General features: G+C 33.5%; 1 protein-coding gene across 13 annotated transcripts in view; it reads right to left on the reverse strand.

Annotated features, from left to right (window-relative positions):
* Positions 1–17,450, reverse strand: part of Obsc (Obscurin) — a 48,326-nt gene that overhangs the window by 15,322 nt on the left and 15,554 nt on the right. For 8 of the 13 annotated variants that reach the window (XM_072898946.1, XM_072898944.1, XM_072898949.1 and 5 more), the window contains 16 exons: positions 17,041–17,150; positions 15,491–15,646; positions 13,438–13,560; positions 12,985–13,155; positions 11,838–11,919; positions 10,905–11,000; positions 8,369–8,461; positions 6,687–6,851; positions 6,323–6,460; positions 5,397–6,246; positions 4,789–5,043; positions 4,179–4,214; positions 2,345–2,590; positions 2,014–2,155; positions 1,292–1,689; positions 72–976 (listed from right to left, as the gene is read on the reverse strand). In XM_072898946.1, coding sequence (XP_072755047.1) covers positions 72–976; positions 1,292–1,689; positions 2,014–2,155; positions 2,345–2,590; positions 4,179–4,214; positions 4,789–5,043; positions 5,397–6,246; positions 6,323–6,460; positions 6,687–6,851; positions 8,369–8,461; positions 10,905–11,000; positions 11,838–11,919; positions 12,985–13,155; positions 13,438–13,560; positions 15,491–15,646; positions 17,041–17,150 — 3,966 coding nt within the window. The remainder of the gene's footprint in view (positions 1–71; positions 977–1,291; positions 1,690–2,013; positions 2,156–2,344; positions 2,591–4,178; positions 4,215–4,788; positions 5,044–5,396; positions 6,247–6,322; positions 6,461–6,686; positions 6,852–8,368; positions 8,462–10,904; positions 11,001–11,837; positions 11,920–12,984; positions 13,156–13,437; positions 13,561–15,490; positions 15,647–17,040; positions 17,151–17,450) is intronic. The other 5 variants (XM_072898950.1, XM_072898939.1, XM_072898937.1 and 2 more) reach the window with 4 other exon arrangements.

The raw sequence follows: 17,450 nt of genomic DNA on the forward strand, positions 1-17,450 counted from the left end.
ATTTATTCTTGAATAGAAATTTAAAAGATAATTTTAAAATGCAATTCCAATGAAAAAATCAAGCAACGTACTCTGATTCTCGTATCATCCGAAATGGTTCCGTGCTTGTTCACCACTTCGGCCTTGTAAACCGCACCGTCTTCCACTTTTGCACCGCTAACTGTAAGTATATAATTGTTTCCGTTTTTCGTCATCTTTACGCGATCGCTCGCGGTTAGAAGCTGGTTATCCTTATACCAGTTCACCGTCGTCTCGCCTTCGGAGTCCACTTCGATTAAGAGATTCAACGTGTCTCCCTCGTTGATCACTCGCGGCTCGCCGAGTCTCTTCTTAATTTTCGGCGGACATTTGATGCCGACTCTCCAGATCTCGGTCGTTTGATTGACCTCATTTCGCGCGACAATCGAATACGAGCCTGCGTCGGTCAGTTTTGCATTCTTGATCACCAGTTTGTACGTGTCGTTATTCTCCTTGACAATCTTGATACGATCGCTTTCTTCGATCAGCTGACCGTCTTTGTACCATGTAACTTCCGGCGCTGGGGTAGCTTCCACTTGCACGATCATCGTGCCCGTGTCTTCAATCATAATCATCATGTCGGACTGTTTTTTCGTGACCTTCGGTGCGGACTTGACGATCAGCTCTATCTGCGTGCTGTCTTCGCCGAGATCATTCTTCGCTGTAATAGTATAAACGCCGGCATCTTTGGCGGTGACTTGTTTAATCACCAACGAGAGAGATTCCTCGTCCTCCCAGAGGTACTTGATTCTTCCGCCAGCCACAATCTCCTGACCGTCTTTGGTCCACTTGATGTCTGGCTTAGGATAACCCTTCACCTGCAAATCTAACATCGCGGAACCACCAATGTTTACTTCCGATAGCTTCGATTCCGTTTGCAATTTTGGTTTTTCCGGATCCTTCAGCAATTGATTCACCGCACCCTGCACCGTCAATTCCGCACTGCAACTAATATTCCCTGCATATTCGAGAATTATAAATTAATACATCTTGATATAGCATTTTTAGATTATATACATATTAAAAACACAAAAAAGTATTTTTACCTCAAAAGAACATCTTATTAAATATTTTTTAAACAATTTATCACATTTTGTATGATAAAAATGTAAAATAATATTTTACAAATGCTTTTTTACTATGCTAACTTTATTTATAAGAAATTTTAAATGATTCTCTTTCCAAATTATTCATGCACAACAGAAAAATAAATAAGGAATTTATTAAAACATTTAAATCACTACAATTCTCTTAAATAATAGTTGCAGTTTACCTGTGCTAGTTTGCGCTACGCATGTATAAAGACCGGCGTCCTCGGGTTTTACATGCTGGAATACCAGTGCCAGAGTATCTTCATTATCTTTGAAGAGAACCTTAAATCTGTCTTCAGGATCATACGGTTGTCCGTCGCGCGACCAATGGAATCGTGGTTCGGTTCCGAGCTCAAGAAGACCTTCAGGAAGTCCCAGGAACAGTGGCTTTACATCTGTCACCGTCACCACTCCCTCGCATGTAGCTTCGCCATAACGATTCATAGCTGAGCACGAATATTTTCCAGCGTCTTGTTTCTGAACGTCGGCAATCACCAGTTCATAAAATCCTTTCTCAGCGTTGTCCCGTATAATCTTTACGCGTTCGTTTTGTGCGTCGATCAAGACGCCATCCTTGAAGCTAAAAAATGTATATTTATCAATTTTTGTTCCAGATAAGTTAAATTTTGGAAACAATGCAAAATAATGAATATCTCAGATGTTTTTATTTTTTGAACATATCTATTGACATTTTCCAAATTTGTATATTATATGTATAGTTGAAAAAAATTGTTCAATAGCGAAACTTTTCTTCAATGTTATCTAATGTGAATAGATTATGAAATAATTTATAAATATATTGTAACTCTTTTCCTTTGGTATAAAAAATATTTTTTGTTAGTTTTTAATTTCAGAAAATACATGTATAAATTTTATCTATTTCTTTAATTAAATTTAAACTTACAACTTTATTACTGGATTGGGGTCTCCCTTGACCTTGATCATGAAGCGTAGATAGGTATTCTCAAGAAGTTCAGTGTCCTTTAAACGCACCAAGAATATAGGCGCATTTGCTTCTGCTCTTGCCTTTTTTTCTTCCTCACTCACTGCAATATTTTACATTAGAAACGAAAAAAAGATTGTTTTGACAAACATTTTTATATTTATTTTAATGTAAACAGGGAAATTAAAACATTTAAAATTTTACAAAAAGATCTAAAAAGACATCCTAATTTTAATTTCCAAGTTTCTTTTTTTTTAATTCTTTTTTATAAAAATTATAAATTATAACTTACACTGTTGAACTACTAGTTGAGCAGTGCATGTTGCCTCGCCGTTTGCATTCAGAGCACGTGCAATATATATACCGGAATCTGACTCATGAACATTCTGGATCTCTAGCTTGCACAAGGTGTCGGACATCGTAGTGACGACGCGATCGGCCAGTTTATCCTCCATTGGTTTGTTATCTTTCAGCCATTGCATTCTGACGGTCGGGTCGGTGGTTAACATCGTGCACTCGAAAGTGGCAACTTCTCCAGCTGTAAAAAGATCACTTGAATCAACGTAAAGCAATAATAGGTCATAAAATTCCGAGAAGAATATGAAGATGTGAGAAGCGAATCCATCAATTCAGAATAGATACAACTGGCCGATGTCCAAAATATTCCAAATGTGAATAATGTCCTATATTGTTTTTTAAAGACAATTCTTTTCAATAGAAAAAAATAAAAATTCCAGAATGCATTTAATATCAATATATCTGCTCAGCTCGATGATCTATCTATTATCTGGTTATATATGTCGAGTATGACTGGAATAACATAACATGTGATTCATGAAATGTATAATGTAGAAAATAAAATTTAAAATATATATTGAAGGAAGATGTTATCTCAATGATTGACTTTAATATGACAAAATATTTGGTTCACTAAGAGAGATACAAAATAACATACATATAGATATATGTTTGTAATGGAATATCTTATGCTTGATATTTTATTATCTGAGAGAGATAATTGAAGAAGTACTTTCTAAAGCGTGCTGAAATACTCTCTAAGTGTAAGTTAAAACTATAATGTAACTACTAATCCATAGACTAATACAAACTTTCAATAATAATAAAACAAGGTGTCTACTCCCTGAAAAAACATGGAAAACTTTACGGGCAATTTCCAAAGTGTCGGAATGAATTCAAAGACGAAAGTTCGTTTTATTACATATACATATTTATTAATCCTCGAAAAAATACACACCGAATTTTTTGTATGTATATAATGCATTGTACGCGGTGATTTTGTTATTATTCATGTAGCGATTCGTAATCAGAAAGATACTTGTGTATCAATAAACGTAATACATATATTGATCGAAATCGGGAGTGTCGTACAAAATGTCGCGAGTGTTTTGTGAGTACTTTTGAAGATGCATCAACAAAGAAAATTAGGAGAAAATGAGCAGGACAGGGAAGGCATGGGACAATCAGATACTTTATTACCTACGTAATTTATTACGTATTATTCGAGTATTTATTACGTATTATTCGTGAAATTAATTTTTTATCTCTATTATCGCATAGTATATTTCAATTGTGTGCGAAGTTACTTCATGGAAATTAATTAATCAGTTAAGAGTTTTGACTTTATTTTTAATAGCTCTACAGTTCTTAGCTTAAACAAATAGTGCCTGTTATTAAAACACTGGCTCGCGAAAAACGTATGTAATAAAAAAATTTATTTTAAGGAAAATTGTATTTAAAAATCTTGAAAATATTCTCTTTACTTGAAATGTTTAAAAAATACTGGAAAATCAGGGAATGTTTAGAGAATTTTTTTACAAGAGTAGACACCCTGTATAAAAGTAATATAATGACATAATATAAAAATATGTCAGAGTGTGATTGTGTATAAGATTGACGTCAGAGTAACTTGTGAGTGTAGTGAAATATAAATGTTTACTGTAGACATATAGTATATATAGCGAACATTTAGCGGCGAAGCATCTTTAACCAGCATAACAATATTAAAAGCATAATTGACTCAGCTAAAGAAGAAATGTTTTAAAGAGACATATAAAGAAATGCAGAAAAGTAAACGCTGATAAACTAAACAAAGTACATCACTTTACCTATAGCGTGTATTAATGCCTTTTTTGGTCGCTTCGCTAGAACAGTAAAATGTATCATATGTCTTGTGATTGAGTATATGAATTTGTTTTTTGCAATTATTTGTAGAAAATTTATAACATCAATTTTTTTTAAGTCTAATAATAATATAAGAATAAATTTGTTGAAAAAAATCTCCTGTCAATCGGTTAGATTATTCAAAATATAATTCCATATGTAGAATTTATTTAAATAATACTATATCTAATATAATATTATATAATATTATAATATTATATAAATACAACATGCGATTAGTGTAGAGATTATTATCCACAAATATAAATGTTTTTATCTACATATCTTGTACAAAGATATGTCACGTACTTTATTATATTATAAATTTTTTTTATTGTTTTATTTCTTATATTTTTTTAATGAAAAAATTAATTTTTAACAGCGTTGTTTTCTTTTTTTAATTCTTATATTTTGCTCATAATTTTAAAAATAAAATAATCAGTATCTTTTTTTAGCCGTTTCTTAGGCACTTTTAGACAGATATTTTTGGTATAATACATCCGGTATTAGTTACATGTGACATGTCTGAGTAAAGTTTCGACATCGCATACTTACGTTCTACACTGCATCCCTCTATTGTCTTGATAAACACTGGTTTGCCAGCATCGGAGCTGAGAGTGACTTTGGCAGTTCCCTTCTCGACATTCGGATTTGTTGCTGCACCACCGGTGATTGCAGTCTCGTACGAAGTTGTGGTTTCCGATATTTGATCCATCCCGTGCGACGCGGAAGACGTTTTCGTTTCGGCAGACGCCGTCGATTCCATGAAGGTGGATACTCCATTACGACTACTCGATATCGACGAGTATTCTACAGATGTTATAGTTGAAAACTATCTTACTATTTAAAACGTAGTGTGTTTGCAAGATTCGGATTGAAAGAGCTTGAAATTATTTTTCATTTCTCGGCATCGTAGTCCAGTAAAATAAAATAATTATCGTTAATATTTTAATTTTAAAAAAATCATTTTTAAAAAATTGATAAGAATTTATCTTACTCTGAGAGTTACTTCTTACAGTTTTAAATTGGGCACAGAAATATGTAATATACTTGCTATATTGCATGGCAGAATAAGCGACGCAACATCGATCTACATCCACCAACTTTAACATGCGACACCGAATTGCGAGAGAACATTTCTGTGATTTAATCAACGAACTTACCTTCCACAACTTTCGAGGAGGAGCTATATCGACTTGCGGAGTATCTTCGTGACATGTCTGCTTGCGCTTCCTCGATCTTGGTCTTCTTCGCTTCCGATGTGTCGGTCACAGAGTCCTTCCTCTTCTCCACAACCTTGGACTCTTTGATCGATTCTACCTTTGGTGGACCCGGATTCGCCTTGGTTTTTTCCTTCGCTTCTTCCTTCGCTTTCGATGTATCGGTTACAGAGTCTTTCCTCTTCTCTACAACCTTGGTGGACTCTTTGATCGATTCTACCTTCGGTGGAGCCGGATTCGCCTTAGCTTTTTCCTTCACCTCTTCTTTCGCTTTCGATGTATCGGTTACAGAGTCTTTCTTCTTCTCCACAATCTTGGTAGACTCGTTGATCGATTCTACCTTCGGTGGAGTCGGATTCGCCTTGGCTTCTTCCTTCACTTCTTCTTTCGCTTTTGATGTGTCGATCGTAGAATCCTTCCTCTTCTCCGCAACTTTGGTGGAGTCCTTGATCAAGTCTACCTTTGTTGGATTTGGTTTGGCTTCTTCCTTCGCTTGGACTTTAAGTGTTTCCGGATTCGCCTGTGGTGGTTCAACCTTAACCGGTGCCGGCTTGTCGTCACTCTTGAGCTCTTCCTTAGTTTCTGGTACTTCCTCGGTCACTTGAAGATCGTCCGCTGCGTGTTCGGCGAGAGCGACCAGATCACTGGCGTATTGGCGGATTTCCTTGAGCCAGTAAGCTTTGACAGGATCTTTATGAGCTATTAAAGTGATAGGATAATTGGGAATAGCCGGGTTGTGTAGTTCGAAGGATCGTATGTCACCGGGATGATCCTTTACTTCTACTTCCGGTAACTAAATAAAATAAAATGATCGAATTTATTACGTTACTCTATACATCTTAATCGCAACATAATTGATCGATACTTACTCGAATAATATCTTTTAGAACGAAAACTGATCTATCTTCCGAGATTCGTCTGACTTTGCAGACAAGAATTCGCGCTTTGAATAGAAATAAGTATCTCTCTTTGCTTTTTCCTTCCTTGTCAATAACTGTGTACCATTCCTGAAAATATGTAAACGTAGTTTTCATTCAATCTAATCAATTATAATCGCTGATTTTTTTTCTATTTATATATTTTAATTATAAAAGGGATAATTAAAAATATGTATAAGGAAACAAAGTAATAGTTTCTTTCAGGTTTTTTTTTTAATTTCTTAATTTCAGTTTTTTTTTTAAATTCTCTTTATCTTTTATTTTAATTACAATATTTTATTGCAAATGTACCTACATGCGTGAGTAGTCTACCAAGTTTGTGAATATTTCCTTTGTATCCTTCGATATTGCTTATGAATTTATTATCGGTTGCCCTGTGGGGGATTCCTAGCATCAACTCTAGCGCCTTTTGTAGATCGTCACAGTTTTCGCCTAATCGGGTCGAATACTTCACCAGCTCCTGCGAACAATATGCGCGATTCGTCAGTCAATTTATTTCTGCGCTCGAAATTTATATTTACGACCGGAATCAATTGAAATAAGATTCGTCTCAGTCTGTTCGGCTCTCATCCTTGGACCGAATTAACTTGTGTACTTGTGTATCTTGTGTACTTGGACACGCTTATTAACTGTCGTGATGTTTCACGATTATGTCTGTCTCTCTCGTGTTTGCGCAGAATTTTTCCATAAATTAAAACTGTAGCTCTTGGAGGATAATCTGCCTTGACGACGCGCTTTTAGCTCGCTAAATCCGTACAACGCCCACACATTTGTACACACAAACACGAAATGTTCTCTATAGCATCGTTTTTATACGAAGTGTCCAGATTTATCGGAAGCCACTTTACATTCCTCGACAAATTCGCGAGATTTTCTTAACATGCATTTTTAAATCTGTAAGACCGAATTAAAGAGACATTTTACATTAAAATATCATGCAAGAACTTTCGATCAAAGATCCAAGAAGAATTTGTTTTTGAGAAAATCACATTACTGCATACTTGTTTTGCAAATTTAATAAACTTGTTAATGTTAACGAGGTAATAATTAAGTGCGACATTATATTTTAAACTTCAAGCTGTAGTGCTAATGTTTGTCATCGTGTATATTTTAAAACTTGCGTTTGTTACAATGGTCTGTAACAGCAATATGAATCAACAATCACTGTATAGGCCAAGAATCATCAATTACCAAATATTCTTGCTCGTTTCTTGTTTCAATGTAAATGTTGTCGCCTTAGTCTTGTCTTATTTTCCCGGGCAATTGGCCCGCGTACTAAATAATTAATCTACTTGGCGCAGAAGGCTATATATTACAATAATATAAGAACAAGTTACATGAAAAATCCATCAGTTAACTTTAGAAGATATTTGATTTATCGTAGTCTAAAAATTAAATCCAGATAAAAATGTCTGTTGAGTCAAAGTTTGTATGTAGGACACAAACGTTACTACAGAATACTAATTCTTTTTTTCGTTTATATTAAACGATTTATATAATGACGCGGAGATGCGATTCGTGTCTCTGTGTTGATCTGTTATAAATATTTCAGGTGAATGGATAGCAATTATGTCTCGAGGAGACACGATTTCAAGGCAAAATGGAAAGCGCTTTAGCGCCGCGCTATTTCCGTCCGACGCAATAAAATTCATGTGGAAATATAGGTCGTGCTGTAAATCCTTATACATATATACTCAACTATGTGTCTGATTATCTCATTACACAGTTAATTTCATCAAATTAAAAAAATATCAAGTCTGCTACATTTAAATAATTTACTATTTATTATTCACTTTTGAAAATAATCTTTTGTGTTTCTTAAATTTGATTCATATCTATATAATGTATTATATTCTATTTTTAATTTCTATATTAAATTGATATATAATATGTTTCTATTATCGCAAATGATAATAAGATACTGAGACGAAATTTTATCGATGTGATAACAAAATAAAAATAAAATATGCAACATACCTTTAGTAGGAGCTGATAGTCGTTTATGCGTTGTATCGGGAGCTTTAAATGTTCCGATATACTTTTGTCGTCGCCCAGTGTCTGGCTCAACTCCTACAAGAAACGAAGAGATGGCACGAATAATTAGAATATGCATTTTTCAATATTCTATATACAACGTTGAGAGGAAAAAAATATATATAAAAAAATTAAATTTTTAATTTTCTTTCAGAAAAATCCTTACAAATTTCTTTACTATTCTTATACTAGATCTGTGTCCAGATCTTGCGATACCGAACTGAAGCTACGATATTCTGCTTACAATCTTGTAAATATAAATTTAACATAAATGTTCAAATTTAAAACTTTCTCTCAGACACAGACACACTAAGATCACCAATATCTTTGTACATCTATTCAAAGAGCCACAATTCGCAATTAGAGCAATTAAAGAAATATCGACACTCAGGAGAATCGCAACGCGTTCTCGCAAGATCGAGATATTCCGACGACGATTCGCGCCACAACGAACGTAATTCGATACCGGCAACACCAGAAAGTTCTGCTTAGAACAACTGTATTTTTGGATGTGTGACTGGATTTTGCGTGCAATATATACGTGTGTCATCCCCACATACGCGCGCGCGTCTTGTCATCGGGGATGTGAGACTGACGCACGATTGACGTATCGCGACGCCTCGTGACTTTGATAACAGGATAACGTTTGGAGAACGGAGAACGTTTTTTTTTTCTATTAGACACGCACCTTGAAGAAAACACCTCGAGAGCTGATCTATCTATCGTTTCGTAGTATTTATCGCCGCGGACGGACTGCGTCCGTCAAAAGTCTCGATCGGCACCCGATCGGATTCTGGGGAGGATTCTTGCTCGTATACACGACGGTGGTCAGTGGTTCGCGGTACTGTGGAGGAATCTCTCGCAACACACTAGAGGACCGATACGGCAACGGCTATACTTAGACGCCGGACGGTTTCGTGTGCGACTGACCACGCGCGAAAACAACACTAAGATCGCTTCGCGGATCGTCTCGGCACCCTCGGTTAGGTTCCGGATCCCGGTTTCTTTCTGTCGCCTTTCCTTTTACCTTCTATATGAAAGTTAGATAGAAAATATTTTCTCCCTCTCCTTTCGAGAAATAAAAAACACAGAATGTAAAAAAATCCATGAATAAAAGATAATATGTTAAGAATTTGAAATATTTTGTGTACATTATTTTTTTATTTTTGACGTTATAGAAACGTTATAAAAAAATTCAACGTTATTAAAAAAAATACCATACGTGTCATTTTATTAAAACTTAATTTTTCGTCAAATTGATATTAAAAATTAATATTAGAAAAAATTTTTTAAGTATTTCTTTCTTTAATATTAAGATTATAATCTCTTTAATATCTTTCTCTAATAAAAATATCTGAAAGAGAAAATTATAGGAAAGAACTGCATTAGAAATAATTAATATATAACAAATGTTTGAACATATATTTATGATTTTGTGAAAAAAAGAATGAGTTTAATATAAAATATTCTTTTCTATGTGATACATCACAGCATTGTATAATATGTCATGTTGCAATCTTTTTTCTATTGTATTCTAAACTTTGATAAAAATGCATTTTTCCCAGTACGTAGTATGCATCTTGATACTATCAACTGTAGGCAAGACGAAAGATGTTCCGTTCGTTAAGAATAAACTCAGCTATTTTGAGGGCTGGACACACGCCCGCATATCCCTGTCCGTTATATAATTACATCATTTTCCAATCCATACCGCCAAGGCGATCGAACATGGAAATTTGCAACGTGCGTATCGCATTATTTTATAAATTACAGTTTTATTTATTTCACAATTTTCGTAATTTATTTATGATACTTATTAAAAGTAGACGATAAAGTGAATGCTGTCGGCGCGCTATTAATAATAATTTTTTCAGATATACGTATTATGTATCTATCAAAGAATTATTATTACTATGACATTTAAATTTATTTTTTTATATATTTAATACTAAATTTAGATATTAAATAATAATTTAATTTATATCTCTTTTTATACACTTGTTCAATTATATCTAGTATTTGATATTTATATACTAACTTTTTGTATTGCCGGTTTACAATAGAATTTTGCATCTCTGTTTACATGTATTCGTTCAATTGGCATATTATAACTACAATTTTGCAAATAAATATTTGAATATTTTTGGGGTGATAATATTAGTTTACCATGATATATTTTGATATTTATATCGTTAATGCCAACTTGTTATAATTCGTATGTTTAAATTCATGATATTATTAGTGTCCCGGTTTATTTTGATGTAAATATTAAATTCAATCTGACTTGAAATTACATGTCGTGTCTTAGTTCATCTCAATTTAAAGTTAGTAATTCATCCGTAATTAGGAATGACAACAGTCTTATTAATTGATAAAAAAATTAAAAGAAATAATACAAATATGAAAAGAATTATTGTAGAAGTTTAAATATAATAATTTCTTAATTTTTGCAATTATTATAAGAAAACAAAAAGCCTACCTCGAAGTATTCGCGTACTTCATTGTTCGTCTGAAGAAATTCCTGAGCAGCTGGCTCGTCCCTGCAGTACGCCACGTGCTTGTCAAAGTCTCTTTCCTGGAATAGAATGACATTTTATTGCAATCAGTGTTTCTATTCAAACATCAACTATATAATCTCGAAGTTTAGTCGTAAAAATTCTCATCTTATATTTTGTGTATTTTTACAAGTATAGTTCGACACACATCAAAGAAACATTTTGCACCACTTTATTTGTTTTTATTCTTCGCACGAAGATAGAGATATCATACTTTTTTTAAATATTGAATAAAATGAAATTCTAATAAATCTTACTATCTTTCTATATTCCCAGGTTTTTGTTTTATAAACGAGATATGTCTTGTTAATCACATTTACATTACTGATAAATATCATAGTAATGGCATAATAATTTGACATAAGTCGAAAAATAAACAGTGCTTTTATTAATTCAAATATATTATCATGTTTATGTCACTATTATTACAAGACTAATATTTGTCACGTAAACGATTTTATGTCGAAATTAGTGAAAATCCAAAAATGGTGCAAAATTTTCTTCGACATATCTGTAACATAACATATACACATTACATAGATATACATAGATATACATTATTTTAAACAATATTGATTTATTAATTACGATTAATTAATTATGATTAAGATAACCACTTGTATAATTCATTTATTAAAAATCGTTACATATATTTTTTTTAACTTGCAAACAATAACTCCTTTTAATTTAACATTTATACAAGTACTAAATTAAATTTAAAAATACGGTTTTTAAGAAAAAAAGAGCGATTGTTTACATATACATAAAATTAGTAAATTACTAGTTAAAATTAATACAAAAATTAGCATAATATTATTTTAACAATAAAGATTACGCTAATATAAATTAAAACTTACCAGTCTCAGGAAAGTTTTGCCGAGCATACGTGGCTGATCCGCATAATACTTGACACCCTCGATCAACACCCTGCCGAACGATCTAAGTAAGGCCGGAATTAATTATCATGCCAAAATCACACCACGCCTAACATGCTACGGAATGGAATTCTGCGTCATCTTTATAGAGTGCGACACATCTCACTTAAATGCGACATGGAGAGAAAGATAATAGTATTACATACTTATGAGTACATTTTGATTATCAGTATTATTTACTGATATAAGGGGGAACGAGTCTTGTATGGGTCTTTATGAAGAAATTAGAATCTGATTTAATTCTCAGAATGAAACAGCAAGATCAACACTAACGGGAGCTAATAGATTAACATTGATCTAGTTAGTAATATAGGCAATACAGAATTAACTTGTCTAGTAACGTACATCGATATCGTGATAATGTATTGGTAATTTTCTTTCGTGATAGTTAGACAAACATTACGTTCATCTCAGGCTTGTACGACTTTATAAAATTCGATTTGTTACACGTAAAGTCATATCTAATATTTAAATAGGGTACTATAATTAATCTTTTAAAAAGCAAAAGTTTAGATATAGATTAATTTTTTTGGAACACATATACGAAGAAGCACACTACCACACAAAATACGTTTCGATATATAAACTTACGCTTAATATATCGTAATCCGCTAAAAGCGAAAGAAATCGTGTGTGCATCGTATATTGTATTGTGTAGTGTGATCGTGTGACAATTTTTACGAATTGTAATGCCAATTTAATTGATAAACCAATTATAATGTCAAAGGTAAAAATTGGTGTGTTTCTAAGTGCATGTATTTCTACAATGTTCAGTATCATACTTATGTACTTATTTGTGCAACATTTAAATGAATAATAATATATTTATATAAAAAAAATAATAAACTTTTTTTAAAGCTTACGATTGTTGTTTATACGTTATAATAAACTTTTTTTATATCTGATATTTTTAATTTCTTCATCGTCAAATTAACATAAGTATAAGTCGGTGGAAAAAGATACATGAAGTATCCAACTTTGTATTATGAAATGTATTCACGAATACTTGTGTAACATTATCGAAATGCGTCGTTTTATTTTACTACCAGTGCACGCTGTAAATACATACGTGTTATGAAAGTCAGCTATTTGTTTCAGATTAGTGAAAATAATTTCTTTGTTGTCTCGGACGCTCCGCGGGACACCAGGATTGTCGAGAGGCTTCAAGTAACGTTCGACGACCAGCTGAAGATCCCTACCGAATTCTTCTTCCGTCTCGATTAATTCTTTCACGACGGCTCTGTAAGTAAAAAAAGATATTCTTGTAGATTAAGTTTACCATATAAAGTTACAGCATATATGTATACGAAAAGTATAATTACTAGAAAATTAAAAGAAGTTTAAGAATAATTCGCTTAGACTGCAATATACTATAATAAAATATAATTAAAAACATGATGAAATAAATAATTTAAAGATAAAAATTAAAAGAGTGACGGTAAAAGATCATAATTAGAAAACTAAAAAAATGTAATTTATATAAATTTAAGAAATTGCGAGTTAAATCAATATAAATACATACTCTCGCCGATAATGAGAATCTTCTGGTCGACTCATTGATGAACTTTCTTCGCTGAGTGTTGTTTGCATTAAAATGGACATGGGCAACCATACCTGCCTTCCGTCCGATGTGCGAACGTGTACCCTAAAAATAATAAATTCTGTTAGATATGTATCATAAAAAGAAATATTTTTTGTCAGATATTTGCGCATTGTTTTTAAAGATTATATTTTTTTGGTGAAAAATTGTACAGACTTGCATAAATTTTATTGGAAGTCACATTATTAATTTCTGATAATTTCTATTCGATATTTTTAATATTTAAAAGTTTATTAAAAACATATTTCCTCCTCAAGAATGTCCACATCTTGGCTTTATCTAATAGTTGGATTAGATTCGATTGGGTGCTATCGAAAGGGTGATATAGATAGAAGGCGTTCGAGTGCGTGGGAGTCGCGCAGTTATATTTACGCAAAATGACTAAGGCTGCATGCCATCTTGTCATCGAAGTCATCGCCCATTCACAGAACGCAAAATTTGTTGGCGAATATGTTCGAATTGCGACAAGCTTTATCAATTTATGCAACATTTACATTTTCCTGAATATCACATATATAATCTAAGGCAAGAACCTCATAAATACAAAAATCAAAATGAAACTCGTTGGATAATTAAAAGTAAATTTTGCTTTTTATTGCTTCTGGAAATGCAACCCAATTTTCTTTTCGTCAATTTAATTAGATGATCACAATTAATGATAATGATTCGTAATTATAGAAGTTGAAGAATATTATTATTATTATTATTATTATTCCGTTCAATAATCATCGATTACATTTGATTGAAGATTTCTAACGCGAAACACCAGATGCTCCATTAATTCGCGAGGATCTTCCTGACATTCGAAAATTCTTTCTTAGCAATAACTTACACACTATCAGTTTTGCTGACACTCTGGCCGACCGCCAATCACGCAGAGATACGATCACGGGTGAGATATTATTGCCTTGGACGTGTATAAATGCTTAATCTTCATTAGCGTCGTCATAATTCAATGGTGTTAAATTTATTTTGTAATCGCATTTAAGTCCAAACCTGCACTCAATAGAGTTACGTAAACGATGGATGGCTTTGGTCTCATCTATTGTTATTTAAATGATCAGAAAACAGTGTGCCGGGAATTATCACGAGAATTTGCTTAACTATTTTGTATTTCTTAACAATTCTAAACACGCCAAGTCCGATATAGTTGTGAAGAGAAATTTATAGAATCACTCTTCTTAAATAGTTTAATAATATATATATTTATCTCTCTCTGCATGAGCATTAAACTTTATTTAAATTATTATAGATACTTTTGCTAAAAATATTTGGTATGCGATTCACTATAGTTCTCACACATTAATCTTAAAGTAAGAATGTCCTCGTCATGGCTACTCCGTTTTTGTTAGTTCGTCGTTAATACAGTGCATGCGATTGTATTTGATGGCATTTTACTAAACTTGAAATATAAATTTAGACGCTAGCTTTTGCGATGTGTTTATTCAACAAGATTGCTTTCCCTTTTCTTATCTTTCCTTTTTTCAGTTTTAATTTATATGATACATTTTAATATATCGATAGATTTTTTTTTTTCATATAATTGATAAACTCTGATATTTAATCAAATTATTTGTAATCTCGTCGGAATAAAATCTGTATACACTCCTCAAAGATTGATAAAGTATTTCTTGTCAAAGTTAGCATACATAAGATATCATCGTTGCATATGCGAGACCGAAGACGTCAACGATGTTTTGGCGATGACGACGACTCGTTGTCCTATAGCGACAGGAAGTCGACGATGACGTGTTGCCGAAAGTCACAGAAGTTAATGTCGCAGCCTTCATTATTCTATTTTAAGTCGGACAGATTTTATTACGAAAGCGTGATGAAACGTACGTCAAAGAAAAGTAATTTACGCTTTCGACGGTAAAATTAGCGAATGTCGGACCTTGTAATCGTCTCTCATCGTCTCGGACGATTTCCGAGGTTAAAAAAGAAATTCACGTCATTTCGGATCTCAACACTTTACCTTTGAAGGCTCAAGTCCGACTCGATACCCGAGCTGTTTCGAGCACGCGGATCCGCGTGATTTCGACGTGGACGAATCGACAACTTGTGTTTTGCGGCCGAATTGTCCAGGATATCACCGACCTCGACCTCCAAATCGGGGTCCATCTTCGCTTTCCTACAACAACGCGAAGCATCCTCTGTAAAGAGCTTCGTAAGCTCGCGTCACGAGGAAAAGTTTATAGAAAAACAGACAGAGTTTTGATCTTATATTATTATATTAATATTATATATATGTATATTATACATATTATATACATATATATTTATTAATGTTATATATTATATATTATATTAATATTATATATAATATATACATATAATATTATTACATTTTTTTAAAGAATATTATGTCTTATTTATTTGTTGTTTGACATCATCACTATTATTAAAATCAACTACATCGCAACGAATAGCGGCTCTAAAACGTGCAAAGCGATTAAAAAGCAGAGCTGATGTTTTGCAAGCGTTGCGATAGTATGAGAGTTCGCAAATTACTGGATGACATTTCGCAGTATGCTGTTCCATCTTGTTAATTTCACAGATATAGCACTGAAAACCATGTGCTGTGCTAATTTTGCGACATTTAACATCAAGGCATAGTACATAGTTGTGTGCAGGGCATTTGTTCTCTGTTATATACATATTATTCCGTAAATCCTGTATGATTTAGCAGTAGCTGTTCGCGAGATTATTATCCCCAGACCGTTGAAGATTATTCATACATGCGAATGAGCGTGTGTATACATATTTGCGGACGCACGACTAACTTTGTTGCGTAACTGCGATATCTTTACGCCGTCGTAAATTTCATGCAAATTCTCCCTTCGTTTTCTTCAATTCCACCCAACGCACAAAACATGACACGCCGAATGCCAATGCAACCACCGTGCGGCATAGAAATAGCCTCAAGCGGGTGTTTAAACAGAAGCCGAAGAAGCAGCTACCAGGGCAATGATCCTTACGCCGTACAGTTTGACATCCGGATTGACTTGACTGTAGTTAAGTTCTCCACCCCGAGAAGCCGCGAAATAGAGAAGGCGCGAAATAGGTGCGGCCGCGATTTATTATGCGTAAACAGTAGCTGCGTTCAAGACTTTACGTTATTTGTGCACGCTCTAGCGACAACGTTAAGCCAGCGTCAGTTTTAATGGCGAGACGCACCTGTTAGTCATAAATGCGTTCGATTAATCTCTCGGCTCTATCGCTTCCGCGTCTCGAGAGCCGAGATCTCGAAGATATCGGTGATAAACATTCAGGACAATCATTATCCGGCGCATCGAGGCGCGCTGAGTATGACGTGTACGCGTGCACGTGTGTGCGGGTGAGTCGCGTGAGCTATTTTTAATCATGCGGTGAATTTTATCCACCGCGCGGAACGCGCGGCTGCCACCCACGTGCACACGCGACGATGTAAAGGCACCGCGTTGACAATACGCGTCTCAAGAAACGCTGTCTTCATTTTTCTTTTCTTTAAATTTTTAATATATCCTTGAACTAAAAATTGCTTACTTCGCTGAATCGTCATGCTCGATTCCCTCGACGATGTCGCCGACGTGCACAGTGAATCCGTCTGTGTTCGCGATGTAGTCTTTCACAACGACGTAATTTTCCGTGGATCCCTGTGAACCAAAATACAGTAGCATAAATAAAAGAACAAGCAGTAGTATGTGACATATTTTAAAATTTATCTTGACATAAAATTCTTTAATTTATTCATTTATTTTATAGAATACGGATAAATTATAACAATCAGAATAGAAGACAGGTTTTGGAACCATCCAGTACTGATAGAATCACTCGGCAAAAATCTTAAATATTTATATTATATTATATTATAATATTTAATATTCATATTATATTATGAAATTGAATTTAATAACTTATTAAATAAGCCAAAATTTTTCTGTGACACATACATA

Source organism: Anoplolepis gracilipes, chromosome 9 (genome assembly GCF_047496725.1).
Source record: "Anoplolepis gracilipes chromosome 9, ASM4749672v1, whole genome shotgun sequence".
NCBI classification, from domain to species: Eukaryota; Metazoa; Arthropoda; class Insecta; order Hymenoptera; family Formicidae; genus Anoplolepis; species Anoplolepis gracilipes.